Genomic DNA, 26,991 nt, shown 5'->3' with positions numbered 1-26,991 from the left:
TGACATGGATTTCAGGGGGAAATTTTTTAGAAAAGCGTGGGGATCTAGGCCATAGAAACTATACAGTGTGCTGGTTAGTTGATTTACTATGGTACTCATTGATTTTTACCCTCTAGTCTATCTCTTGGGGTTGAAGCCCTTTCCCTTTCCATACATTTAGTAAGTATAGTGACAAAATGAAATGGTAGGTGAGGATTCTAGGAACTTCATTCTTCTTATACCTGTTTCCTTTATAGGTATAAGAAGCTGGAACTCTCATCAGTAGTAGTCTCAAGCACCGTGGTACCAAATATTATAGATAAACCGCTCATTCTGGAGATACCTACTAGCTCCAAGACACCCACTGCTGAGGAGGCATCTCTTTTCAAAAAGCCATTCATTTTAAAAGAGGAACCTACTACTGAGGATACAGTCCTCATCAAGAGATCATTATCTTTAAAGAAGGGCACAGATCAGGGGGAGATGTCCCTCTTGGAGAAGCCACTATCCTTGCAGGAGGAGACTGACAGTGATGTTGTAGAGCCAGTGACTTTTGGGAAGAAGCATGAAACTGAGGAGGCAGCCATGACCAAGAAGAAATTATCCTTAAGGAATATGTGTACATATCAGGGGAAGAAGCCCTGCTTGGGGGAGGAGTTGGCCTTGGAGGACATCAATGTTGAGGAGGATTCTTTCTTTATGGAGCCCACAAACTTTAGGAAGAAGCCTAAAACTGAGGAGGCGACCCCCACCAAGAAGCTGTTATCTTTAGAGAAAAAGTGTACCACTCAGGGGAAGATGTCCTGTGTGAAGAATCCACTAGTATTGCAGAAGATTACCTCTGAAGAGAAGTCACTCACTAAGGAGCTGTTGTCTTTGAAGAGAAAGCCTACCACTGAGAAGGAGTCCCTTTTCCAGGAGCCACCTGCGTTGCAAGAGAAGCACACCACCGAACGAGAGGTGTCCATCTTGAAGAAATCATTGGCCTTGCAGGAGAAGATTGACACTGAAGAGGATTCCCTCTTTAAGGAACCACTGGCTTTTAAGAAACAACCTACAACCACTGAGGAGACAACCCTCACCATGAGGCCATTATCTTTAAAGAGAAAGCGCACTACTCAGGGGAAGACGGCCCACTTGAAGAAGCCATTAGTATTGCAGAAGACCACCTCTGGAGAGAAGGCACTCAATAAGGGGTCATTGTCCTTTGAAAAGAAGCCTGCCACTAAGGAGGAGTCCCTCTTCCAGGAGCTATCTGTGTCGCAAGAGAAGCACACCACTGATGGGGAGGTGACCCTTTTGAAGAAGCCATGGGCATTGCAGGAGAAAAAAGATGGTGAAGATGAATTTCTTATGGAGCCAATTTCCTTGAGGAAGAAGCATACTGCTAAGGAGGCAACCCTATCCAAGAAGCCATTACCTTTAAAGAAGCGTACCACTCAGGGGAAGATGTACCACTTGAAGAAGCCACTAGTATTGCAGAAGACCACCTCTGAAGAGAAGTCACTCATTAAGGAGCCGTTCTCCTTCAAGAAGAAGCCTACCACTAAGGAGTCCCTTTTCCAAGAGCCATCAGCATTGCAGGAGAAGGACACCACTCAGGAGGAGGGATCCATCTTGAAGAAGCCCTCGGTCTTGCAAAAGACTCCAATTGAGGAGGAGTCACTTTTAAAGGTGCCTTTGGCTTTTAAGAAGAAGCGTACCATTGAGGAGGCAACCTCCTCCAATAAGTTATTTTTAAAGAAGAAGGGTACCACTCAGGGTAAGAAGTCCCGTTTGACCAAGCCACTAGTTTTGCAGACCATTTCTGAAGAGAAGTCACTCATTAAGGAGCCATTATCCTTTAAAACGAAGCCTACCACTGAGGAGGAGTCCCTCTTGAAGGAACCATCTGCACCGCAAGAGAAGCATACCACTCAGGGGGGTGTGGCCCTCTTGAAGAAGCCATGGGCATTGCAGGAGACTGTAGACAATAAAGGTGAATTTCTTAGGGAGCCAGTGTCATTTAGGAAGAAACATACCACAAACGTGGCAGTCTCTACCAAGGAGTCATCTTTAAAGAAGAAGAAGTGTACCACTCAAATGATGTCTGTCTGCCAAGAACTGTTGGACTTGCAGAATATAACTGGTGAAGGTAAGGATTCCTTTATGGAGCCAATGTCATTTAGGAAGAAGTCTTCAACTGATGAGGCATTTAATACCAAGACATCATTATCTTTAAAAAAGAGGCAGATCACTCAGGGGAAGATGTTCCCCTTAAAGAAGCCACTGGTCATAGAGAAGACCACCTCTGAAGAAGAGTCACTCTTTAAGAAGCTGTTGCCCTTTAAGAAAAAGTCTACAACTGAAGAGGAGTTCCTCTTCCAGGATCCATCTGTGTTGAAAGAGAATCATACCACTCTGCAGGAGGTGTCCCTTTCAAAGGAGCCATTGGCCTTGCAGGAGAATATCACAACTGAAGAAGAATCATATATTAAGGAGCCATTGACCTTGGAGGAGAAGCCTACCACTGAGGAGGAATTCCCCTTTCAGGAGCCATTTTCAATGCATGTTAAACCTACCGACAAAGATGAATGCCTCTTCAGGAAGTCTCTGGCCTTGCAGAATAAGACTGATACAAAAGAGGACTGCTTGAAGACACAGTTGGATTTGCAGGAGAAAAGCACCACTGAAGAGGAATTCCTTTTTAAGAAACCATTGGTTGTGAAGGAGGAGCTCTCCACTGAGGCAGCAGTGAGCATAAAGGGGCAGTTATCTTTAAAGAAGCCCACTGCTCAGGGTGAAGTGTTCCTCTTGAAAAAGCAGTTGGCCTTGCAAGAGAACTTCGCCAATGAAGAGGAGTCCCTTATTAAGCAGTCACAGGCCTTGCAGGAGAGGCCCAGCATTGAAAAGGAGACCATCCTGAAGGAGCCTCTGGCTTTGCAGGAGAATCCCAGCATTGAGAAGGAAACCATGTTGAGGGAGTCCTTGGCCTTGCAGGAGAAGCCCAGGAGCAAGAAAGAGACCCTCTTCGAGGAGCTCTTGGCCTTGCAGGAGAATCCCACAATTGAGGAGGAGGCTATCCTGAAGGAGCCATTGGCCTTGCAGGAGAAGCCCAGCAGTGAGAAGGACTTGTCCTCCAAGGAGCCACTGACCTTGCAAAAGAATCTCACTCACGAAGAAGACACCTTTCTCAAAGATTTCATCATCCTCCAAGTTGAAACCATCCCACATGTGTCCACAACTGCCCCTGAATCTAGAATAGGTTTGTCCAGTACTGTCACCATGTCCAGTGTGGGCAAGCTCAGTACCACAAGCAAGTCTAGTACTTGTGAATTCAGTTCCGATAAACCCTTCTCATCTCCGGACAAGAGATCACAGGAGGAGGTATTCTGTCTTCTTTCTTCTTAAATTAGATGAAGTGTTCTTTGTTGTCCTGGAGGTGGCTGCTAGCAAAGAGGTTTTTTTTTTTTTTGCCTTCCTAAGCATTTGATACTAAATCAAGTTGGCCTTATTCCAGGAATACCCCCAAGGGTCTGGAATACTGTGTGTGTGTGTATGCTTTTCAGTAGTGGTTAGACAATTTCTTTCAGGAAATTGCCTTTCTTAGTAATTGCAGTCTGCATGACATTGGACCTTAGCCAAAGGTGGGTTACGTTCACTGAGGCATCTTCCTAGGAAGATAATTTTTAAGTTGTAAATTGAAAGGATTAAGGGATGAGATTTGGCAAAGAGGAGAAGAAAGACCCCTCTTGTAGGCAAAACCAACCTGGTTAAAGGTGTAGAAGGGAGGATAAAGCTAACAAGAAGGTGAACTGGGCCAGATCAAAGCATTGATACATAACAAAGGACCTAAGAAGACAGGTGACGTAAGTTGACAGAGTAAGATAAGAATGTCTTTCTTGGATAATCCTGAGCTTACCTGTAAAAATAGTGCCCGGTTCTTAGGGCAGAGCAGGTGTGAACAGGAGGACTAAGCATTTCTTGGTTACTCAACAGTAAGAGGATTACAGGGCCAAGGGGTACTCTGTTATGGCCCAGGACATATAAGGTTTGAGGAACCTTAGGAGAAGATGACAGTGGGAAGAAAGGAGTCATTTTTTATGTATGTGTGCTAAGCTTTTCTTGGAATCTTTCTCTTAATATGTCTTTTTGATGATTTCCAAGCAGGTGACACCACCGGAAGATATTGACAATGACCACAGTGATCCATTTTTCAACTCAGTATATGCTAAGGATATCTTCAATTACATGAAGGAGAGAGAGGTGTGTCGGTGGTGGGGGTGAGGGGCAATGATTTCCAGTTCTCATTTATTCATCACACATCCTTCAAATGCAGGTTTAAACAGGAGGTAATAGTGATGATGAAAATACTAATAGCAGCAACTGACATCTACTGGTAGCTTACTGTGAGTTAAACATTGTGCTAAGGGATTTATAAACATTATCTTGTTTAGTTTTCCCAATAACTTCATGATGGTAGGTATTATTATCTCCTTTTTTATAGTTGGGGGAAACTGCTCAGTCAGCACAACTAGTATGTGGTGGATCTGGGATATGAACTAAAGTCTGCTTACCTTGGAGACCATAAGCCTGCACCTCTAATTGCTGAGGAGGTGATCTCTGACACAAAAATTGTCAAGCAAGCTCTTTCTGAGTGACTGCTCTTAGAGATCTTTTCCCTTCTCTATGCAAGTTTCTGGCATCATATGTAAAACCAGACCCTTTGTTCCAGCCCTCCAACCTGGTGAAATTTTTTTTCCCCTTTGAAATCTGCCAATCTCCTTTACCACTAATATTCATCAATTCCAAATTTTCTTCTGTCTCTCAGTGGAACAGATGGGGCCAAGGTTATCTACTTAGAATTTTAGCAAGCCATGCATAAGAGGAAGGATGACTATCTCATCTTTTCTCTAGAGATACAGCAATGGATTAACTGGCTCCAGAGCCTGTACTTTTTCTAGTATACCTTGGAGGAAGCAAGAGATAATTTTGCTGTACTAAAAGTGCGGGCCTTAGCTCAGCAGTATCAATTTCACTTGGGATCTTGGTAGAAATGCAGAAACCTAGCCACACCCCAGACCTTCTAAATTAGCATGTGAATTTTAAAGATCCCCAAGTCTCTTTCACATATGCATGTTAAAGTGTGAGAAGGACTCCTCTACACAGCATGGTATCATGCTTTAGACTGAATTGCAAAGAAGGAGCAGAATCTCTTTGGTATTCATCTATAGTCATAGGTGTATTCCTGCCCATGTTCCGTATTCTGCCGGCCTCCTTAATATCCACCCTGACACTTGAATATCATGTGTGTCCATTTCCCAAGGATAACTGAAACTTGTCTGGAAAAGGATACTTTGATGGGCTCCTGATGCCGGCTGAAAATAATGAGTTAGAACCGTGAGGAAATTACTTAAGTTATAACTTTTTCTGAGATGTTAGTTGCAAATATTTTTTTCCTAAGTTACAATTTTTGAACTACAAGAAGAGTTTGTTAACATTTCTCTCTTCTTGCTGCCAGGAAAATTTCATACTTGAGAAATACATGACCAGGCAGACTGATATCAACAGTGACATGAGAGCTATTCTCGTGGACTGGTTGGTGGAAGTGCAGGTAAGCCTGACAACTGCTGCCTTCAGGGGTTGCTATTCTCTTTATCAATTATTCATTCAGCTTTGCCAGGCCCCAAACATAGTAAAATTTTACTGGGTCTACAAGATCTGAATAAGCCATGACTCCTGCCCTCAGGGAGCTTATGACCTAGGGGACAAGATAAGACATGCAGGCAGATAAGAATAATACAAAGTAGAATTTACTAAGTACTGTAAGAATGTTATTAATAAGATGCTGTGAGAACAGTGGAAGGAGAGATATTTGTAGAAAAGGCAATGATGGTATGGTAGTTTAATCATTCTCAAAATCCTGTAAAAGTATATCTAGTGATTTGGCTAGGGGTTAGTGACAAAGTCTTTCAAGCTTTGGATGGGATGGGTAATAGGAAGGACAGTGTGGCCCCAAAGAGGGCAGATGGCTATTTGTCCAGGGTTGGATGTTGAGGGGATATTGTTATGAATACTTAATTATCACTTTATACTAACCAAGGATAGCCCAGAATAGTACCTGGATGTAGTAGGTGTCAATAAATATTTGTTGAATGAATGGAATTGAAAGGATTGCTGTGGAGTTTGCAAGGAAACATAAGGCATAGTCTATGCCCAGCAGAGTCTTACTATATAATTGGGAAGAAAACATAATATAGTTTAATATCCTTTAAGTACCAGAGTAATGGTTCAGGCTCAGTTTGGAGTGACAGACCAGGGAAATGTGGCAGACGTGGTATATTTGAATATCAGCACAGCATGAAAATGCTATCTTATGGAAATGATGAAGAATAGTAGATTAGAGTAGAATTTGAGTAGACCTTAAATAAGTAAAATTGATCACAAAGATTGCTGATCATTACCAAGCAAGAAAGAGATTTCAAGTAGACTGCCAGTGGACTTTGTTCTGATCGACATTTTTATAAGTGATGTAGATGAGATCAGAGAAGAACATCTCATCAAATTCACAGATGGCATGAAACTGGGAGTAGGGATAGGAAATAAATGGATAACAGATAAAATATCTCTACCAGCTGGAATGATGAACTGAATCTTTTTTTAAAAAAGCTTTTGTTATTCTTTTTATTGCACAAAAGTTCACATTTATTATAGCAAAGTAAGAAATTGTAATTACTTATGATCCCATAACCTACAAACAGTGTTAACATTCGTGTGTGTTTATTATCCCCCACTTTTAAAGTGGTGCATGGATCAGAGAGTCACAGATGCCCAGGTCTCATCCAAGACTTATCAAATAAGAATTGTGGGAGTGTGGCTCAGACACACATATTTTTTTAAGCTCCACAAGTGATGCTAATGTATACATTTTGATAATCACAGTTGTAGAAAATGAGATATTATATATATTGTTTTTGTAACTTTAATTTTTATATTTTAAAATAATTAATTGACTTTTGGTATACAATTCTGTGAAATTTTAATGTTTTGAAATAATAGGTTCATGAGAAGTTGCAAAAAATAGTATATATAGAGAGGTCCTGTGTACCCTTCACCTAGTTTCTCCCTATGGTGACATTTTGCATAACTGTAATATAGTAGCACAATCAAGGTCCACAGGCCTTATTTATATTTCACCAGTTTACATGCACTTATTTGTATGTGTTTAGTCTATATAATTTTATCACACATGTAAATTTCATAAGCACCACAACCACAGTCGATAGAGAATTATTGTATCACCAGAAAGATCCCTCATTTTACCCTTTTATAACCACAGCCATCTCCCTCCCCTCACCTTCCTGTCCCTGGAAGCTTCTAATTTGTTCTCCACCTCTATAATTTTGTGATTTCAGAAATGTTATGTAAATGGAATCATGTACTATGTAACCTTTTGGGATTGACTTTTATTACTCGCCATAATTCCTTTGAGATCTATCCAAGTTGTGTGTGCATTCCTTTTTATTGCTGAGTAGTATTCCATGGTATGGATGTACCAACGTTTGTTTTATCCTTCACCCATCGAAGGACAATTGAGTTGTTTCCAGTTTCTGAGACTGTGAAAAGAACATCTATAAACATTAATGTACAGGGTTTTATGTGAATATAAGTTTTCATTTCCAGCATCAATACCCAGGAGTGGGATTGCTAGGTCATATGATAAATGTATGTTTAAGTTAATGAGAAAGTGCTGCAGAGTGACTGTACCATCTTGCATTCTCACCTGCAATGTATGAGAGTTCTAGTTGCTCTGCATCCTTGTCAGCACTTGGTATTGTTCTTTTATTTTTAAACTTTAGTCATAGAGATGTGTAGAGGAATCTCACCATAGTTCTGATTTGCATTTCCTCAAGGGCTAATGGGGTTGAACATCAATACTTGTCATCTGTAGATCCTCTTTGATGAAGTGTCTACATCTTTTGCCCATTTTAAATTGGGTAGTTTATTTTCTTTGTGTTAAGTTATGAGAGTTCTTTACACGTTCTGGATACAAATCCCTTGTTGGATGTGTGATTTACAAAGCCATCCTACCAGTCTATAGCCTTTTTATTCTCTTATCTGTGTCTTTCACAGAGCAAAAGTTTTAATTTTGATAAAGTCCAATTTTCAATGTTTTCTGCATGGATTGCACTTTTTGTGTCATGTCTAAGGACTCTGCTTAAACTTGGGTCATGAATATTTCCTCCTGTATTTTATCTAAAAGTTTTATAGCTTTAACATTAAATCTATAATCCATTTTGAGTTAACTTTTATATAAGATATGAAGGTTTTAAAGTCAAATTTCATTGTTTTGCATATGGATGTCTAATTGTTCTAACACCATTTGTGGACAGATATGCTTTCTTCACTAAATTGCTTTTGCACCTTTGCCAAAAATCAGTTTGCTTTATTTGTGTGGGTGTATTTCTATACTTATTTCTATATTCTGTTTCATTGATCTCTGTGTCTATCCCTTTGCCAATATCACAGTCTTTATTTCTATAGTTTTATAGTAAGTCTTAAAATGAGGTAACATGATTCTTTCAACTCTGTTTTGTCTTTTTTTTTTTCAAAATCGTTTTAGCTATTCTAGTGTCTTAGCCTTTCTAGATAAATTTTAGAATCAGTTTGTCTATCTGCCAAAAATTCCTGCTGAGAGTTTGATTGGAATTGAATTACATCTTGTGCAGAAAAGAGTTAACATAACAGGCATGATGCCACTATTCTTAGAAAGGCCTGTTTGCAAGGTTGGCCTCTGGCTGGCATCTGGGAACTTGATTGGTAAACAGTTCCCTACACTGCTGTAGAATTCTCCTCTAATGATAACTGTGCCTAAACTTTTTGCGCAAACAAGGTGGTTTATTCTGGATACCTGCTTTCCTTCTGGGAGTCTGGAATTTTGGTACATGTTAGGCAGAGTGTTTATGTGACCAGCTCCCAGTAAAATCTTAGGCACTGTGTCATTAATGAGCTTCCCTGGTACACAACACTTTACATGTATTGTTCCATCTTATTGCTGGAGGAATTAAGTGCATCCTGAGAGACTCTGTAGGAATAGGACTCTTGGAAGCTTGCTCTGGTTTTCACCAAACTTTGCCCATGCTCCTTTTCTCTTTGCTTTGTATCTTTTTTTTTACTTTGTATCTTTTGCTATAATAAATCATAACTGTGAGTATGACTATATGCTGAGTCCTGTGAGTCATCCCAGGAATCATCGTACCTGGGGGTGCTCTTGGGCACCCCTGATACACATCTATAGGTGAATTTGAGTAGAATCAACATTTTTTCTTTGTCGAATCTTCCAACCCATGAACCATGAATGTAGTATGTTTCTCATTTATTTAGATTTTCTTTGTTTTTTTTTTTTTAAATATAGATCCTGTACATGTTTTGTTAGATTTATACCAAAATATTTTCTTTTTTTGGAGCTATTGTAAATGGTACTTTTAAAATTTTTGGTTTCCATTTGTACGCTGTCAATATGAAATATTGATATTTGTGTGTTGACCTTGTATTCTATGATCTTGCTAAAACTTATTAAGTCTTAGGGGTTCTTTTTTTGGTAGATTTCTTGAAGTTATCTACATAGACAATTATGTCATTTGCAATTGGAGACAGTTTTATCCCTTTCCAATCTGTATGCTTTTAACTTCATTTTTGTGTTTTATTGCACTGTGGAGGACTTCATTATGATGTTTATAGGAGCAGTGAGAGTGGACAGCCTTGCCTTGTCCCTGATCTTTGGAAGAAAGCAGCTAATTTTTCACTATTAGTATGATCTTAACTGTAGAGTTTTTGCTGTTACCTTTGATCAGGTTGAGAAAGTTACTTTCATCGCTAGTTTGATGATATATATTTATCACGGCAATGTTAAATTTGTCAAATGCTTTTTTCCTGCATCTGTTGATGTGATTTTTTTTTTTTTTGCTTTAGCCTATTGATGTGGTGGATTACGTTGAGTTTTAAATATTGAAACAGCCTCATATTCCTGGGATAAACCCCACTTGGTTCTGGCATATTATTCTTATAAATTTTTTTTAAAATTTTATTTATTTATTTATTATTTTTTGGGGTATTCTTATAAATTGCTGCATTTTATTTGCTAATATTTTGTTGAGGATTATTGCATCTATGTTTATGATGGATGTTGGTCTCTATAGTGTTCTTTTTTTTTTTTTCGTATTGTCTTTTTCTGGTTTTGGTATGAGAATGACACTGGCATTATAAAATAATTAGGGAAGTATTCCCTTCTCTTCTATTTTCTGGAAGAGATATGTAGAACTGATGTTATTTATTCTTTAAATGTTCGGTAGAATTCACAAGTGAAACCATCTGGGCCTGAAGTTTTTTCTTTTCCCTGAAGAATTTTGTCTAAGAATATAATTTCTTTAATAGTTATGAGATTGTTCAAATTATCTATTCATGTCAGGTGACATTTGGAAGTTTGTGGTTTTCAAGGAATTGGTCCTTTCATTTAAGTTATTGACTTTATATTCATAGCATTTCCGGATTAGTCTTTCATTCTTAATATTTGGTAATTTTTGTCTTCTCTCTTTTTGTTTATCAATCTTGCTAAGAGTTTATCATTTTTATTGATCTTTTCAAAGAACCAGGTTTTGATTCCATTTGTTTTCTCTGTTTTTCTGTTTTCAGTTTTATTGATATCTGCTCTAATTTTTATAGTTTCATTTCTCTTCCTTTGGGTTTAATTTCCTCTTCTTTTCGTAGTTTGAGGTGGAAGATTAGATTATCGATTTCAAACTTTTCTTCTTTTCTAATATAAGCATTTAATGCTATAAATTTCTCCCTAAGCACTGCTTTAACTGCTTGAACTATTTAGAAGTTTGTTGTTTAATTTCTAAGTGTTTGGAGATTTCACTATTATTTTTCTGTTATTGATTTCTAGTTTAATTCTACTGTGGTCAAAGAAAACACTTTATGTGATTTTAATTCTTTAAAAAATTTTAATGTTTATCATCCAGGATATGGTCTGTCTTGGTGAATGTTACATGTGCACTTGGGAAGAATGTGTATTCTGCTGCTGTTGAATGGAGTCAATGTTCTATGAAATGTCAGATTCAGTTGGTTCATGTTGCTGATTTCCTTATTATTTTTGCTGATTTTCTGTGCACTAATTCTGTTATTGACAGAAGAGTACTGAAATTTTCAACTATAATTATAAATTTGTCTATTTCTCTTTCAGTTTTGCCATTTTTTTGCTTTGTGTATTTTGAAACTGTTGTTAGGAGTATATACATTTGGGATTGTCATGTCCTCTTCATAGTGCTTTGTAACTTGCTTTTTTTCTCATGTAACAATGCTCTTGTAACTGCAAATAGCTTTCCAGTTAAATTGACATATTTATACTTCAGTTTTGTCAACAGTATAGTATTTTGTTCTTCAACTGTCATTACTTACCCACCCTATTAACGGACATTTAGGTTATTTCCAAATTTTGCTCTTAGAAAAATAACCCTGTAGTGAACATGCATACATTTGCATTGATCATAATTTACTTTTGTTCTTCTGGAATAAATGACTAGGAATAGAAGTGTTAGATCAAAACAATGCATATTTAAAAGTTTTGTGTGTATAGGCAACTATGCTTCTGAAGTGTCATGCCCATTTTTACTTTTACCAGAACTGAATGAAAGTGACTCTTTTCTCATAACCTTACCAACACAGGATGTTATATTTTTTGCATTCTGTTAAGTGAAATTTTTTTACTGTATTATTTTAGTTTGATGTACAGGAGCAGTGACATTTTAAGTAGTCAGGTCTATCAATTATTTCTTTTATGATTTTAAGATTTGTTTCTTAGAAAAGCCTTCTTCAGTCATAATTATGTAAATATTTCTCTGAATTTTTTCTAGAACATTTAGTTTCATGTTTACATTTAAATCTTTGTCTGGAATTTACTTTGGTTTTGGTGTCAGCATTTATACACCTTTACCCAATGATTACCTGGTTATTCTAATACCATTTGTTGTTTTTCATTATCCACTGGTTTGAAATGACATCTTTTATTATTTATCCTTGGGTTTGTTTATGGTCTTTTCAATTCCATTCTTTGGTATATTTGTCTATTCTAAAATCAGTAGTATGCTGTTTTTATTATTATAGCTTTGTAATACATTTATTGCCTCTTTACTAATATTTTACAAAATATTCGTGGTTGTTCTTACACATTAATTGTTCCAGGTGAGATGTAGAATAATTTTGTCAGTTTTCAAAAATAGCCTGTTGATGAGCACGTTTCTCCTGGCAAAAAAAAATAGCCTGTTGGGAGAGCTAATTCAGGGAGAATTAACAGATTTCACAATATTGAACTTTCCAAGCCAGTTATGTTGTGTCTATTTCATTACCAGGTCTTCTTTTACAATTTTAAGTTTTAAAAGATTCTCTTTGTATCAATCTCACTGACTTAAAAATGTTTTTCTTGGGTACTGAGGACTTTTTTTTGTTATGTTATCCTTTTTCCTTTAATTTTAAAATCTACTGCTAGTATATTAGGAAAGCAATGGATGTTTTTCTATATTTATTTTGTATTCATCTACCTTGCTGAACTTAGTCATGGTTTGTTTAATTTAGTCTTGGATTTAGTGTGCTTATAGTTTATTTAGAATTTTTGCTTCTGTAATCACAAATAAGATTATAAGTTTTTGGTGAAAAGGATGCTGTCTTTATTAAGTTTTGGTACCAGGATTACTCTAGCTTATTAATTAATTAGTAAGGGAAATTAATTAATTAGCGAGATTTTCCTATAGAATTAAGTTTAACACGGGAGTTATATTTTCCTTGAAGAACTTGCCCATGAACCCATTGAGGCATGATGTCATTTGTGTGTGTCATTTTTGATAACTTTTTCTAATAATATTGATGGTTATTGGCCTACTAAGGTTTTATTACTTTTTTTTTTTTTTTTGGCTGTGTTGGGTCTTCAGCTTTTTCTAGTTGTGGCAAGCAGGGGCTACTCTTCTTTGTAGTGCATGGGCTTCTCATTGCGGTGGCTTCTCTTTTTGCAGAGCACAGGCTCTAGGCGCATGGGCTTCAGTAGTTGCAGCATGCGGGCTCAGTAGTCTGCTGGCACTTGGGCCTGGCTAGTCGTAGAGGCCTGTGGGCTCTAGTAGTACTGCGCAGTAGGCAGGCTGTGTAGCGAGGCTCAGTAGCTTGCTGCTTGCTCTTTGTGGCGTGTAGGATCTTCCCGGACCAGGGATCAAACCCATGTCCCCTGCATTAGCAGGTGGGTTCTTAACCACTGTGCCACCAGGGAAGTCCTTATTACTCTTCTTGAGTCATTTTTGTAGTTTATATTTTCCTTAAAAGTCATCCATTTCATGGATATTTTCACAGTTATTATTATAGATTGTACATGGTATTCTTTTAGAATCCTTTGTAATTATTTCTTTTCTCATTCAAAGTGTTGTGTGTGATGTTATCTCTCTCCCATGTGTTTGCATGCATGTATACACTCTTTTCCTCAGTTCTCTTCACGAAAGATTCGTTCAGTCCTCTGCTCAAAGAATTAGCTCGTGGATAAATGTATAACTTTTTCTTTTTAATAAAATTTATTAATATCTTCTTTCATCTTTTTTTATTCTTATTTTATTGAAGTTTATTCTGTTGTTTTTCCGTAGCTTCTTAAAATGAATGTTTATTCTATTTTAATTTTTTCTGACTTCATAAGAGCTCCAAAACTATACATTTTCTTCTAAGTAACAGTTCTGACTACATCCCATTAGTTTTGAAAGATAGTGTTGTAGGTATCTTGTTTTATCTCAATAATCTGCAATTGCAATTTTTATTTTCCCTTTGACCCAGGTTTTTTTCCTTTAAGATAATGCTTACCATTTTTTTTCAAATGCCTTGCTTTTCTGTAGTTCATTTGGTTTATCCTTTTGTTGCCAATTTCTAGATTTATTGTATTGTATATTGAGAATATGACTTGTATAATTTCTACTTTTCTTAAGTTAATGGGATTTTCTTCACAGCTTCAGATATAATGGGTTTTTGTAAATAATTCACTAATTAAATAATTCACTAATGTTTGAAGAAAATATGTATTCTCTTTAGGGTACAAAGATCATTATATCAATTAATTTTGCCTTAATAATTATATAATTTATATGCTAATTTATTTTTTCTGCTTAACTTATCAAAGTCTAAGAGCAATGTGGTAACCACCCATAATCATTGTTTAGTTAATTTCTCCTGGCATTTCTTCACCCCTCTATATCACCTTAACCACTCTGTCCCATACAATTTTTTTAAACTACAAAATTAATAGATATTTATATGTGTATGTATTCATATATATTTGTGTGTGTGTGTGTGTGTATGTACAAAAACAACAACCCTTTTACTCTATTCTTATTTCTCAGAGATAACTATAGTTTTTTAAAAAATATTTGTTTTTTTTGTTTGTTTTTTTTTATTATTATTTTTTTGGGGGGGTACACCAGGTTCAATCATCTGTTTTTATACACATATCCCCGTATTCCCTCCCTTCCTTGACTCCCCCCCCCTCGAGTCCGCCCCACCCTCCCCGCCCCAGTCCTCTAAGGCATCTTCCATCCTCGAGTTGGACTCCCTTTGTTATACAACAACTTCCCACTGACTATTTTACAGTTGGTAGTATATATATGTCTGTGCTACTCTCTCGCTTCGTCTCAGTTTCCCCTTCACCCCCCGCCCCCTCCCATACTAAAAATATTTGTTTATTTAGTTATTTATTTGGCTGTACTGGGTCTTAGTTGTGGCACGTGGGATCTTCGTTGCAGCATGCAGGATCTTCAGTTGTGTCATGTGGGGGAGTCTTTTAGTTGCGGCATGTGGGATCTTTTTTTTTTTTTTTTCAGTTGTGGCATGTGGGATCTAGTTCCCTGATCAGGGATTGAACCTGGGCCCCCTGCATTGGGAGCGTAGACTGGACCACCAGGGAAGTCCCATAACTATAGTTTAGAGTGTATCTTTCCAGATCTTTTTTGTGTGTCTTATCATTTTTATTAAGTTTTTGACTATCCTTTCTTTAAAAATTTTAAATTATATGAATAATACATGAATGCATATACATATAGGATATGTGCACATAAAAATACAGCTTTTTACTGAGTGTGGTTTTTTTGGTATTGTATGAATAGGTCATGCTGTACACATTGCTCTGCAATTTGCTCTTTTCTCTTAGAATAAGTCTTATTAATCTTTTCATATAAGTATAGATCTACCTCATTCTTTTTTTTTATTTTTTATTTATTTTTTATTTTATTTATTTATTTATTTTTTTTGGGGGGGTACACCAAGTTCAATCAGCTGTTTTTATACACATATCCCCGTATTCGCTCCCTTCTTTGACTCCCCCCCCCACGAGTCCCCCCCACCCTCCCTGCCCCAGTCCTCCAAGGCATCTTCCATCCTCCAGTTGGACTCCCTTTGTTATACAACAACTTAGCTCATTCTTTTAAACTGCTACATAATATTCTACCATATGGATATAGTTGTTACTTAGTTAATCAATGCCCTTGGCAGACCTGATCTATTAATTGCCCTTCAAGAAAGATGAGATAATCAGCATACTTTTAGTTTATTTCGTCTTCTGTTTTTAGTCAAAGCAATCTAGACTTTTAGATCCAGATTGTTATTTAGTATATTAACTTCCCTATAAATAATTATTTTTTACACATCTAGATGTATATCTGTTTTCCTTGTTTTTATTTGGTATATTTTGGGTCCTTTCAATCTAAAAGTTGTCTTTCTTTGGCTCAGAGAAAATTTTGTTTATTATTTATTATTTCTCTTCTACCTTTTTTCTCATTTTGATTCTCTCTCTCTCTCTGTGTGTGTGTGTGTGTGTGTGTGTGTGTGTGTGTGTGTGTGTGTATATGTGTGTATCTCCAGAATCTTTTCTCTTTGGAGCTCGTTTTCATTCATTATCTTCAACTTTCAGAAAGAAACACAGCCCTGCTAACACTTTTTTTTTTTTAGCCCAGTGAGTCCCATGGACTTAGGACCTCCAGATCTGTAAGGTAATGAATCTGTGTTGTTTTAAGCCACTAAGTGTGTGGTAATTTATTACAGAAGCAATAGGAAACTAATAAAGCCAGATTTCTGAGAAGATCCAAGGCCATGCATTTCTCCAGTGCTTTTTATGGACCTATTTTTGGTCATGTAGGCTCCAGTCAATAAGAGTAGCCAATACAAAAGGAGGCCCAAATGAAGTAAGTGAAGCTTACAGTGAGGGTGATTTCTACTCAATAGAAGGAAGAATTTTCTGTTAAAACAGTTCAAAGAGTAATCAGGTTGCATTTGGAGGTTCTGTGGCAGGAACTGAATAACTATTTGGTGGAGATGTTAAAGAGGGGATTCATGCATTGATTAAGGTGTTGGACTGTTACTGAGTCCAAGCTCATTTTGCTTGCTGCACAACAGGCCAATAAATTGGGAGATGAGGGAATAGAAACCTTTATTTGGGAAGTCCAAGAAGATGGAGAACTAATGTCCTCGAGAACCATCTTGCTGGGGTCTGGATGCTAGTTTCTCTTATAGAACAAAGAGGGCAGGGGTGAGGAGGAAAAGTAAAAGGCCATAAGCTGTTGCAGATATTTCCTGGTTTCCACCAGATTCCAGAAGGGGATGTGTTAATTTCTTCTTTCTAATAGCCCTTCACAGGTGGGCTGGGTCAGGGTGTTTCCTTTGAGCTGAACAAAGATATTTTAGTTTAACATTTAGGCCTGGGGGTGGGGGCAGGATTCCTGGAGATGGGCCATTAAGTATACTTCAAGCTATAGGCAACATCCCTTTAGTGATTAACTTGTAGCAAAAACAATAGAATACAAAGGTTAAAGTAAAGGAAACAGATCTAACATGGAGTCAGATTTGTTATTCCCTATTACAAGGCTAGTATAGATTTTATTGTTTTTGAATGTTAAGAACCTAAGGTGTTGTGAGGAAGAAGCATCACTGAAGATTGTGTAGGACCATTGTGTACAGTGCAAATTGTGCCTACACACAGCTTCCAGCCAAGGCAAAAGCAGGCAGTGAATCCAGCTCATACCCTTATTTGCCAACCTGTGCATTCTGACTGGGGGGCTGCTATGCTCTGAGGCACCTTTTGTTAATTTATATGAAAGTATTGTCTACTTGATAAGATATTTGCCTGCAGGGCTGCATTCCCCCAAAGAGACACCTTTTTTCTAATTTGCACAAAGATGCCATATGGGCCAGCACTAACTCTGGGACTAGGGCTATAGGAGATGGTTTCTTGGAGTGGGTGAAGGCAAAAACAAGGATAAATAAGAGAAAGAAGAAAAGGAGGGTTATACTGCTAATGCTTTAATTTCATTCTGGCTTCTTTAGCCCCTCAGCTCACTTACAAATGGTGCTATTGGTACTTGCTCCCGATCCATATAATCTAATAGCGAATCTAGTTGGAAAGAGAAACTAATGAATGAATAAACGAATAAACAAGTCTCTGTATTTCTGGGCTAAATAAGCATCTCTTTTTGGGATTTCATTGTATGAAGTAGTAGTGTTTTGTGCTGGTCTCAGCCAATCAATAACTAATGTTGTGGCTTGACTACCCCTTGAGGTTCTTATTATGATAGCTAGATGCCCTTCAGCAACAACTATCAGGAAACTTTGAAAAAATACAGGTTTATTACTTACAAAACCTGGAAATTACACAGCACAGCTGGGGCCACATGGTGAGGTTGAGGTTGTAAGGAGGGAGAGAGAGAGAAAGAAAGAGAGAGCACACACATGAGCATGTAGGCCAGGGGGTTCTGCTTTTACTGGGTCACACTTTATTGGTTAATTTAAAACATAAGAGCAGGAATTTAAAGCCTGGGAAGAGAAAAAAATCAGTCCAAATGGTCAGTTATCAAAACCAACCAAGGTCTCTAAAACAAAGCCTCAGTGAGGGAGGTGGCCTGGCTCTTTATCTAGTCTTGTGGCTGGTACTGTGTTCATTGGAGATAGCCATCCTTGAAGTGGATGCCTCTTTGAAGTGGGTGCTTTGGCAATCAAAGTTTAAGTCAGGCACTTGTATTTCAGAAAGTCAACCTTCAGGGTTTATACTATAAAGCAGCAAATGGGGAAAGCAAGAATTTAAGGTTTGGAGATGAAAGAGAGAAGGTGTGTTCACTGAAGGTGCTGATAGAGAAGGCAGAGCATCTCCATCTGATGTAAGATTGGTCACTTACCCAAATGTGTAGGGATAGGTAATGCCAGAGTCCTCAAAGGCACTAGAGATATAGCCAGGCAACTAACTGAAGCAGTTCCTGCATTCATAGCAGAGTTTCAGCTGGCCGGGTCTGGTAAGCTCACTGTCCTCATTGCCACAGACCAGGTAGTTAGATCTATCTGGATGTGGCTTTGCAGTTGGACAATATGCAGATTCCTGCCCTGTTTGTGTATTCCTCCAGATGACCTTTGAGATGAGTCATGAGACCCTGTACATGGCAGTGAAGCTGGTAGATCACTACCTTATGCAGGTAATATGCGAGAGGGACAAGCTACAACTCCTTGGTTCCACTGCTTTCCTGATTGCAGCAAAATTTGAGGTGAGTCTGAGTCCATAGGACCTGGGAAAACTAATCAATTGGTTTCTATCCAAGTCAGATATATATGTATATGTGTATGTGCATTTACATATGTATGTATATATGTGTGTGTATATGCATGCATATGTATAAGTATGTGTATGTTATATACATGTATATACACACATATACACGTGTGTATATTTCCATATATGTGTATTTGTGTGTGTGTACAATTACATACATGCATACAAATAAGTTTTCCTAGCAATTTTTTGTCTGTCTTCCTTAGCAGGGAAGCTGGTGTTGGGTGCAAATGGTGGTGTATTTGTGTCCTGGCATCAACAAAGTTCTCCCGTTTCCTCTTTGAAGATGTGTACGTGGACATATTCCTAGTTAAATGGGTTGTTCTTTTTAAAGCTTCCTTCTGGACCATAATTCTCTGTCCCCACCCCCTTTTCTTCTTCCAGCAACTCTATCTCCGTCTAGTGGAGTCTTGAATTGCATCTATAAGGAAGCATTTCCAAATCTAGGTGCTAGAGACATTTAAGAGAAAATGGCCTGGTGTAGATGGTAGTGAGTCCAAGTAAATTAGTTATTTTTGAAGTAGCAGTATAAAAGCAAGTAGCTGGCCTTTCCTTCATAACCATAATCCATCTACTTTATCTGATCCTCTCGTCTTCCTTTGATGCCAAATAATCTTGTTCAGCTCTCACTTTTCCTTCAGATAGGCTAATAGTATAAAACCTTAAGGTTTAGGAACAGAGAAGTAGCAACTTTTACTGAGTACGAAAACCTTTAAAACTGCGGATTTGTTTTTGTGTTCCTTCCTCAGCTCTTGTCCCTAACTAGCTTTCTGCTTCCCTTCTTCACTGTCTCCTTCACTTACTAGCTCCTACCTCGATTACTACCTCCCTGACTCCAACACTCCCTCCTTTGCCCCTTACTTGCCTCCCTTTCCTGCCACCTCCCTCCTGCCCTCACTCCACTTCCGGCCCACACTCCACTTCTGCCCTCACTCCACTTCTGCCCTCACTCTACTTCCGCCCTTGCTCTACTTCTGCTGTCATGCCACTTCTGCCCTTGCTCTGTAGCTCCCTTCCTCTCCCGAACCTTCTTTCAATCCCTTCCTTGATTCCTCAATCCCTGCTTTGTACACTCGCTCACTCGGTACTGGGCTCCTTCCCTCCATCACACCCACCCACTCTCTATTGCTCTTTCCAGCCCTCCCTTTCTCTGTCCTTCTCTAGCTCACTCCCTCCCCTCCTCACTTGCTCTCTCCTTCCATGACCCTCTCCCTTCCACCCTGGTTTTATCCCTCACTCCTCTATGCCTCCCTCCCTCCTGCCACTTTCCCACCCTCCTACCCACCCCATCCCTCCTTCTGTCCTACTCCACCCTCCTCCCTTCCATCCCCCCTCCCTCCCTTCCATCCTCCCTCCCTCCCTTCCTCCCTTCCTCCCTGTCCCTTTCCTTTGTTCACTCTCTTCTCTCCTGCCTGTTGCCCTCTCCATTCCCCCTTCTCCTTCCTTTTCTGCTGGTTCCTTCTCTCCCCTCCCCACTTGCTCCTTCCCTCCCTATCTCCCATCCTTACTCCATGGTACCATGACTCCAACCCCCCCACCTTAAATTCCTCCCATCCTCCTTCCCTGTCTCCTTCCTTTTTCCTCCTCCTCTCTTTTTTCCGTTCCTCCCTCATTCTCCCCCTATTTCCCTCTCTGGTTCACTTCTTTCCCTAACTTTCTTGCTCCCTGGTTCCTTTGCTCCCCCTCACTCTCTGCTCCCTCTCTGTTCAGCTCCCTCTCACTCACTTACTTTTGTCACTCCCTCCCACCCACTTACACTTGTTCCCTTCCACTCTCTATCCCTCCCTGGCCTCCTTCTCTCCCTCCTTCCCATCCTTCCTCTGTCCTTCCTGCCCTTGCCCCATAGCCTTCTCCTTCCCTTTCTTCCTCTTTCCCTTCCTCCTCAGTCACTCTTTCCTTTGTTCCCTGCTTCCCTCTCTAGCTCATTTCCTTCCTTGCTCACTGGCTTCCTGGTTCATTCCCTTGCTTCCCTTCCTTTCTCTTTTACCATCTCTCCCTCCTCCTCCCTCCATCTACCTAGGGATGTCCTTGTGGTGTGAGCAAGTACTCCCTGTCTCAGCCTCAAGGGGGTTAAACAAAGCAGCTGGGGGTTCCCGGCCAGCCAAGAACAGGAGGGAGGAGGTGAGTGCAAGGTGCTCTTGTTGGCAAATTTTGGAACCAGGAGCACCCCTCTTCTGGTTATCAGGGCAGAGGACCCCCACTAAGTTTTTTGGAGCAGGGGTATCTTCCCTTCACAGGATTGAGAAATACAGAAAGGCTTTTGCAAGGGGCGGTATGGAGATGGTATGATAAAAGAAGAAAGGAAGGAACCACTGGTGAGTAGAGCAGTGGAAGGGAGAGTTTCTTGTCCTGGTCTTGTCACGAGGTTGCTGTGTGACCTTGAGCAAGTCACTTCCTCTCTCTGGGCCTCAATGTCCCTGTCTACAAGCCCGGAGGGTTGGTCCAGTTTGTGATCTGAAAATAGAGAAAGATGTGAGAAGAAGACTGGGATGGGCAGTGAGGTGCATCTAGAGAAAAGATTCAGGAGTCTTCCTGCCTCCTGGTCCTTTCCCCCAAACTAAGGTTCAACCTGCAGAGGGCGGGACATAGCAAGGTGCTCCCGGATTGGGGGGTGGTTCTTCTCACCCTTGACCTGGCCTTGACCTTCTCAGTCTAGCGCCCTTGCACATCCTCCCACCCCTCGGTCTTCAGTTTCTGCTTAGGTTCCGTCTGTGCCCATCTCTCTCTCTCTCTCTCTCTTTTTCTCTCTTTCACTGCCTATTACCCCAGCAGTGCCACGTCCCAAACATCCTCATTCATTCTTTAGACTAGAAAACAAAGTGTGGGCTCATTTTCCATCTCTAGCTCCCTTCCTGTGGCCTCCTTCCCTCTGTTCCCCCCAGAGCAGGCCTTAGATTTCCCATTTCTGGCTCTCACTCATTAGAAGAGACATCAGTGCTCCCAGTCCCTGTGCCATATTATGCCTCTTCCAGTGCTGTAAGAATCTACCCCAAGAGGCCCTATCCTCTCTCCTCCTCTCACTCTGATTTTCTTTTTCAGATGGGCTACTCAAATCAACCAGAAGCTGGCTCTCAGAGCTACCCTGAAGGTTCATGCCATGGAATGTTATTACCTCCTATCCTTCACCCCTCTCCTCCCCTGCCTTTCATCTCCAGGCAGAGAGGAGTGGGCTGTCTTTGCCTGGTTGTGACTGCCTCTCCTCTCCACCTATTATAGGAGTCCTGCCCACCGTATGTGGATGACTTCCTGTACATCTGTGATGATATTTATAAGCGAGATGAGATACTTGCCATGGAAATCAGCATCCTGCAAACCCTCAAATTTGATATCAACATTCCCATTGCCTATCATTTTCTGCGCAGATATGCTAGGGTAAGAGGGGGAGGCACATCTTCATTTTTCCACTGCTGGGTTAGTCCCCTCCATTTTCAGAGTGGCTGCCTGAGTGGTAGGAAAAGGGAAAGGGACAACTGGGGGCGGGGGAATTTCTTCTTCAATCCACCCTCCTAGACTGGCGATCTCTATGGCGTTTGGGGGAAGAAAATTGCAGCTTTTCCGTGCTATGCCTATAAAGTTTTGAGGTGAGGGCAGAGTAGGGGAGGGGAATAAGATTCTTTGATCAGGAAGGGACACATGGGAAGTTTAGGGGAGATGCTGGCAAACTTCTGTTCCTTCACCTGAATATTGGTTACAGGGGAAGTCACTTTGTAATTATTCATTATATTCTACAAGTGTGTCTTGTTGTAGGGTGTGTGTGTGTGTGTGTGTGTGTGTGTGTGTGTGTGTGTGTGTGTGTGTGTGTGTGTGTGTGTGTGTGTGTGTGTGTGTGTGTGTGTGTGTGTGTGTGTGTGTGTGTGTGTGTGTGTGTGTGTTTCGTTTGTTCGTGTTCAAACAAGAAAAGGGAAGGAGTTCTTTTGGAGCTCCTAGTCTGGAACCCAGTGCAAAGTTAACAGTTGGAGGCCTTTGGCTCTTCAAAGGATGACGTGTACAGAAAGGGGAGGTGGGAGGGTACCAAAAGCATACTTGATAATTTGGTTTAAAACCCTGAAGATGGCAAACACCACTGCCGACTTCAGAATCCTCCCTTCTAAAGAGTCTGTGTTTTGAGGGCAGGGTCCTTAGTGTGAGTCATGGTGGCAGAAGAGGTACATTGTTCAGACAGAGAGCCCTTTAGGCCCGAGGTGGGATAACTGGAGTGAGTGAATGCAGGGGGTTTTCTGCTTGGTGCCAGTATTCTGAATTGATTGCTGAGCCAGTCTTCTTCCTGCCTTTAGTGTGTCCATGCCAGCATGAAGACACTGACCTTGTCCCGCTTCATCTGTGAGATGACCCTTCAGGAATACGACTATATCCAGGAGAGGGCTTCTAAGCTAGCTGCTGGCTCCTTTCTCCTGGCCCTCTACATGAAGAAGCTTGGACACTGGGTAAACACCTGTGGGCAGTGGGGAAGAAGGGGTAGGGATTTAAAAGCACAGGGTCAGCTCAGGAGGAGGGTGTAAACTAGGGCCGTGGGAAACTCTGTGACAAAACTGCTTCATACTTGCTGTTATGAATCCTTTAACATCTTGGCATCTTAGGGGCCTGGCTGCCTGAAGGATTTCTACAACCATGGTTTTAAAGTATTTTAGTTCATTTTTCTTCGTCGCAGTACCCTTTGTTCCAAAGACAGCTTACCTGAAAGCCCAATATCACAAAACAGACTAATGTGAAATTATTCTGATTGCAGCAGGGGGTGGGGTGGACCCAATTCTTGCCTGACCCCATTCCACCCCTGCTCCTTGCAGTCCCCTCAGCAAGATTGGACCCCCAAGGGAGCTGGTTGGAACAGGATTTGGAAAGCGCTGACCCAGAGAACAGAGTAGTGAAAGCAGCTGTTCCTGTGTATAACAGGGGTGTCAGATATACTTATAGTGCTCTTCTCTGAGGAGGAAGGCCCCCACAGCCTCCTTTCCCAATATAAATAAAATGCATATTTGATGCTTTCTCAATTTTATAAAAAAATGTGAATAAAAGCAACTTTAGAAAATTATGCATTTTTACTGACGTGTAACATGCAATCCAATAGAGTATGCTTGCAAATACGCATACTCTTCCCAACCACTCCTAAGGCCCTGCGGCCTAGAAATTCTAGCACCACTACTGATGGAAAAACCTCTGTGTGCTGAGGACGAACCCTAGAAAGAGTTGTGTGAACTTGGACAAGGCACTGAAATTTCTTGGGACAGAGAAAGCATTCAGTAAATGACAGCGATGATGATGAGAAAGAATACGTACTAATAATGGCTAGCATTTATTGAGTGCTTCGACACTGATGTAAACACTTTGTGTATTAACTCCCTTAATCTTCACAACAACCCTTGAGATCAGCACTATTATCCCTATTGTACAGATGAGAAACAACTTCCCGTGTCTGGGTAATGAGAGGCAGAGCTAGGCTTTGGGAACTAGGAGTCTGTTCAAAGTATATACCTACTCTATAATCAGAATGGATGTGGCCATAGCTCCAGAGCCATGATCCTGGAGGCCCCCTGCTGACCCTGGCTTTGACCCTTGGGTCCTGGGGAAGGCTGATAGGTCCTGAGGGAGGACAGTTGAGAGGCTCAGGGCAGCAAACTCCTTGCCAACCAGTACAGAAATATTTCAGTATTTTAACACTTGGCCCGGCTATACCAGTGAGTATCAGCTAAGTGTCAGCCCTGACCGGAACCCAGGTAGTCTGGCTCCATAGTCCTCTGTACTGTATATACTGCTGTAGATGAGAAAGGCTTCACAGAGGAGGTGACTTTTGAGTGGGGTCTTGAAAGATGAGTAGGAACCTGTGAGAAGAGACATGCTAAGCAGAGGGAACAATAATTGAAAAGATGTGAGGGCAGTAAGAAAACAGTGTGATGTATATGGGGCAGAATAAGACATTTCCTATGGGTAGGACAGAGGACATATGAATAGGGAATGGTGAGAGGTGAGACCAGAATGGCAGCGTATGGTCAGAGGCCTTTGATGCCATGCTGAAAGATTTATTTCATACTGAGGTATTGCAAGATTTTTAGGCAGGGGAGTGACATATTCCTGTTTGTGTGTTTTGGAAACAGTACTAGTATATAGCAGTATAGAAGGTATATTTGATGAGAGTGTGTAAAAGTATCAACACTAGTGAGTAGGCTTTATGTGAAACGTTGGCGCCTGAACAATTGGGGCAGTGACAGTAGGGCCATTAATCTTCTTTAACATACCCAATATGATGCATTGTCCCATGTGTTACTCCCCTGCTCAGCATGCCAATGACTGCCCTTTGCCTCTGGCAGTGGTTTCCAAAGAGTATTCAGTAGAGCCCCAGGATTCCTGCAGAAATATCTTAGGAGCCAAGTAAGTGGTAAAGGGATCCAAATTGGTGGGCTTCTTAGCTCCCACTCCCAATCCCAGGTAAGATATTTGGGAGAAAATGAGTTCAGGGAAAATAATTTAAGACATTTTAAGAAAACCACTGCCTCACAGAATAATATATTTTCCTTTCTCTACCTGTGGAACTCCCACTAGACTTTCAGCACCTATTGCAGACGTGCCCTCCTCTGCAAAGCTTTCTGTGACTCTCCCAGCCAAAATTCATGGGTCCTGTAGCTCTGTTCCTCCAGTGTACAACGCTCTCTTCCATTGTACAACGCTCTCTTCCATTGTAGCACTTCCCACACATTTTGTAATTCTCTGTGTGCATGTCTGTCTCCCCCACTAGACCACAGACTCCTCAAGAGCAGGAGCTTTAGTCACCTCTTAGTCATCTTTGTATTCCCAGCTTCCTGTATGGGGCTTGGTAATATTAATCCTAGCTAACATTGTTTGGGTATGTGCTAGACTCTGTTCCATGTGCTTTATGTATATTAACTCATTTAATCCTATTATGTAATTACTGTTATCATCCCCATTTGGCAGATTTGGAACCTGAGGCACTGAGAGGTAGAGTAACTGGCTCAAGGCCATGCTGTTAGTGGAGCTGGAATTTGAACCCAAGCAGTTTGCCTCTGGAACCTTTGCTCTTAAACACTCTGCTATATTCCTTTTGCCACATGATAGGCATCCTTGAAATTGAACGAGAAAATGAAAGCATGAAATGATAGCTGTTCAAGCCAGAGAGGAGGAACAGCCTTAAGCTGGCTGTTTACTTGGGACCTCAAGTTTGTTCTGAGGTTTGCTTGGCCATTGGCTCTTAACCTGAGAGTGAGTGAGTTACAAAGTCAGTCCTGTGCCTTAAATTCTTGGGTGGATTTCAGTTTAAATACCTGTGGCTAGGGCTAATCTCCAGCTGGTGCATATGGATATAGTCATACCACTAGCTTGCAGCTGGAACATAGTCTTTTAGGTAGTACCCTGTAATTATTGGTCAGTGTCTGTGCTGTATGAGTCTTTGAATTGATTGACTTTCTTCCCTGCCTGTACTATGGATAGGAAGTTTGGACTTGGGTATTGGAGACAGGAAGGGTCTGCTTCCTGTCATATAAATCACTGTTCATGTTGCTTCTTCCAGGCTCCTACCCTGGAGTATTACAGTGGCTACAAGACCTCTGATCTTCACCCCTTGGTCAGGCAGCTGAACATCCTGCTGACCTTACGTCCGTGCAATAGGCTCAAGACTGTGCATTCCAAGTACTCCCACCAGTAAGTGCCAAGCTCTAATTGAGGCTACATTTGTGCTCAGTCATGGGGAGGCCCAGACTAACCTCATTTAAGGGAAAAGAAAGATTCAGGTACTTTTTACCTTACTTTCTGCTCCAGAGTTAAAGCAAGATAGGGAACCAAGGGCCCATGTCCCACTCATTCCATGGAGCCTGCTTGCTTTGGCCTATTTTACACTGAGCCCTCTTCCTTTTGCAGGGTCTTCTTTGAAGTCACCAAAATCCCGCCCTTGGACACATTGAAGCTGGAGGAGATTTTGAACTGCTGCTGAGTCTGAGGCTGAGGGTCTGGCACTCTGGCAGCAGCCACCAGGGCCAGGCAGGCATATAAATAGGCTGTATTTATTCTGTCCTTGAATTTGTCTTTTCATCACTTTTCTTCATTTTTACTCTGTTTGTCTTTTCCCAAACTGATAATGTTGTAAGTATTTAAGTTTTATTGTGAAAGAGAAAAAGTTATTGTAGTATTTGATTAGAAATTTAATAAAAATTAATGGTTGTTGTTAAAATGGCTTACTTCGCCCCTTATTGCTCAGGAGCCCCACACATAGCCCAAAGATGTTTTTTTTTTCCTGTCTAGTAAAGGCTGTGCCTCAGGGTCTAGCTTATCCAATTTCCCTCTCTGTTTGGAGACTTTCTCTTCACAGGAAGAGGAATTGAGCTAGGTGTGAATTGATGGATGAATCTGTGAAAGGAGGATCCTGGTGA

At 40.5% G+C, this 26,991-nt stretch overlaps 1 protein-coding gene across 4 annotated transcripts in view; it reads left to right on the top strand.

Moving 5' to 3' along the window:
* Positions 1-26,758, top strand: part of CCNB3 (cyclin B3) — a 46,071-nt gene extending 19,313 nt beyond the window's left edge. Inside the window, exons 5-12 of one of the 4 annotated variants that reach the window (XM_057719375.1) lie at positions 237-3,345; positions 4,129-4,224; positions 5,480-5,572; positions 18,417-18,554; positions 21,836-21,991; positions 22,894-23,043; positions 26,136-26,266; positions 26,483-26,758. In XM_057719375.1, the coding sequence (XP_057575358.1) occupies positions 237-3,345; positions 4,129-4,224; positions 5,480-5,572; positions 18,417-18,554; positions 21,836-21,991; positions 22,894-23,043; positions 26,136-26,266; positions 26,483-26,555 (3,946 nt within the window). In that variant the 3' untranslated portion in view covers positions 26,556-26,758. Of the gene's footprint in view, positions 1-236; positions 3,346-4,125; positions 4,225-5,479; positions 5,573-18,416; positions 18,555-21,835; positions 21,992-22,893; positions 23,044-26,135; positions 26,267-26,482 lie in introns of all 4 variants that reach the window. The other 3 variants (XM_057719374.1, XM_057719376.1, XM_057719377.1) reach the window with 3 other exon arrangements.
* Positions 26,759-26,991: the final 233 nt, after the last annotated feature.

Source organism: Hippopotamus amphibius, chromosome X (assembly GCF_030028045.1).
Source record: "Hippopotamus amphibius kiboko isolate mHipAmp2 chromosome X, mHipAmp2.hap2, whole genome shotgun sequence".
Lineage (NCBI taxonomy): Eukaryota > Metazoa > Chordata > Mammalia > Artiodactyla > Hippopotamidae > Hippopotamus > Hippopotamus amphibius.
This window is presented reverse-complemented; position numbering and strand designations above follow the sequence as displayed.